Source organism: Glycine soja, chromosome 7 (genome assembly GCF_004193775.1).
Source record: "Glycine soja cultivar W05 chromosome 7, ASM419377v2, whole genome shotgun sequence".
NCBI classification, from domain to species: domain Eukaryota; kingdom Viridiplantae; phylum Streptophyta; class Magnoliopsida; order Fabales; family Fabaceae; genus Glycine; species Glycine soja.
In genome coordinates this window covers 28,113,759-28,116,179 of record NC_041008.1, presented here as the reverse complement: position 1 = coordinate 28,116,179, position 2,421 = coordinate 28,113,759, and the positions used below count along the sequence as shown (strand labels likewise).

Below are 2,421 nucleotides of genomic sequence, written 5' to 3'. Positions count from 1 at the left end.
TAGATTCAAATGCAGGAAAGTGACATCCATAAGACTACATTTCCAACTCATGAGGGCCATTATGAGTATTTGGTCATGCCATTTGGGTTGGTGAACACCCCCTTTACATTCCAGTCGACCATGAACTCAATGTTTTTGCCCACTTATTTGCTGTTGTGTTCTGGTTTTTTTGTGATATCCTTATGTACAATTCTAATTGGACTTCTCATTTAGCCCATCTTGTGGAGGTGTTATCCCTTTTGGACCTTCATCAGTTTGTGACTAATCACAAAAAGTGCTCATTTGGGTTACCTTCCATTGTTAACATGGGCCATGTTATCTCAACCCAATGAGTGGAGATAGGCCTTTCTAACGTCAGTGTTGTGTTGGAATGGCCCAATCCTTTTAACGCCAAGGATGTTCCTAGCTTCCTTAATCTCAAGAGCTATTACTGTGGTTTTGTCAAAGACTACAATAAGCATACACAACCACTTAGTCAATTTATTTAGAAGGAGGAGTTCTTTTGGGGATCAGATCAAGAACGTGCATTTTACTGCCTCATGTAGCGTTTGGCTACTTACCTTATTTTAGCACTTCCCAATTTCTCCAAAGATTTTGTCATCAAGTGTTATGCCTCTAGTCATGGTCTTGGAGCTTTTTTGATGTAGGACCTCCAACCAATAGCCTATTACAGCAAGGCTCTTTCTCCACGCACTCTGTCTAAACTGGTTTACGAAAAAGAGATCATGGCCCTTACCCTGTCTGTGCAACATTGTAGGCACTATCTTCTGGGCAAAAGCTTTAAGGTGTATATTAATCATTGTAGCTTAAAGCATCTTCTCCAACAATGTCTCACCACTATCGACCAATAGTGTTGGCTTTCTAAACTAATGGGTTTCCAATTTGAGGTGGTTTATAAGCCTAGACCAAAAAACAACGTTGTTGATGCCCTATCTCGACAACAACCAACTCATGTTCTCAATGCTATCTCCATAAGTCCTTACTGGATGGATTTTCCAACAATCGGGGAGGAAGTTCAAAAAGATCCTGATATGGTTCATTTGAAGGAAAATTTGCAGAGTAACCCTGCATCCGTACCTCACTATGCTCTTTGTGATGGCCTTTTGTTCTTCAAAGGGCGCTTGGTGTTACCCAAGACTTCTTCTTTGATCCCCAATTTATTGGCCGAGTTCCATGACTCAATGACAAGGGACATTCTGGGTTTACTAAGACATATATGAGGTTGGCCTCTAGCTTCTTTTGGAAGGGAATGAAGACCTCTATCATGGAGCACATTCGTCAATGTCATGTGTGTCAACACAACAAGTACCAGACCATGCCTTTGATGAGATTATTGTAACCTATTCACATTCTATAGATCCTTTGGGACGACATCTCCATGGCTTTTATCACCAAGCTGCCATGTTTCCAAGGCTATGAAGTGATTCTCACAGTGGTTGATCGTCGGTCTAAGTAAGTTTATTTTTTGGCTCTCAAACATCCTTACACCACATGAACAATGGCTGAGACCTTTCTCAAAAAGGTGGCAAAAGTTCATGGTTTTCCTAAATCTATTATTAGTGATTGGGATCCCCTATTTCTTAGCAAGTTTTGGAGCAAGTTGTTTTGCCTTCAGGGAACAACCTTATGAAGGAGTACCACATATCATCCCCAGGCTGACAGACAAATGGAGGTCATCAATTGCCATCTAGAAACTTTCCTCTAGGTAGGCAATGTATATCAACAAGGCCCGGCTTGCACACATTTTTCTTGAAAGGAGTATGATACAAGGCCTTAGTAAACATATCAACAAGTTGACATCTAGAAGGAACATGAGACAAGAGAATGAGGCCTTCATGAATCTTGATTCGAATTAAATGACAATCCACTTCAATGTGCTTTGTTCTCTCATGAAAAGAGGGATTCTTTGCAAGCTGAATTGCAGATTCATTATAAGAAAAAGTGCAAAAAGGAACAAGAGTGGAGAGATGAAGATCATCACAAAGATACTTTATCCATTGTAATTCACAGGCAAGAGAAGCAAGAGCTCTATACTTAGCTTTAGTAGAGCTCCTGGAAACTGTTGATTGCTTCTTAGCCTTCCAAGAGATTAAGGAATTACCAAGAAAAACACAATAGCTAGTGACTAACTTGCGACTAACTGGACATGTAGCCCAATCAGAATCAGAGAAAGCTTGGATCTTCAGGTCATTATTAACAGGATAAAAAAGACCTAAGCCTGAAGCACCCTTCTAATATCTCAAAATTCTTAAGGTAGCCTGTAAGTGAGGAGTTCTAAGCTTGGAAACGAACTGACTAACTTGTTGCACAACAAAAGCAATGTCTAGTCGGGTATTGGTTAAGTGAAGAAGTCTTCCAATAAGCCTCTTGAAAGAAGTGACATCCTCTAGAAGATCTCCCTCATCAGAGTTCAATCTAATA

At 40.2% G+C, this 2,421-nt stretch overlaps 1 protein-coding gene across 1 annotated transcript; it reads left to right on the top strand.

Annotated features, from left to right (window-relative positions):
- The first annotated feature begins 869 nt into the window (after positions 1 to 869).
- Positions 870 to 1,220, top strand: LOC114420550. The gene has a single exon (XM_028386415.1). The coding sequence runs from the start codon at positions 870 to 872 to the stop codon at positions 1,218 to 1,220; it is 351 nt and encodes a 116-aa protein (XP_028242216.1).
- Positions 1,221 to 2,421: the final 1,201 nt, after the last annotated feature.

Excerpts from the sequence above, each read along its gene's own strand:
- LOC114420550 (XM_028386415.1), top strand. The coding sequence starts at position 870 with ATGGGTTTCCAATTTGAGGTGGTTTATAAGCCTAGACCAAAAAACAAC.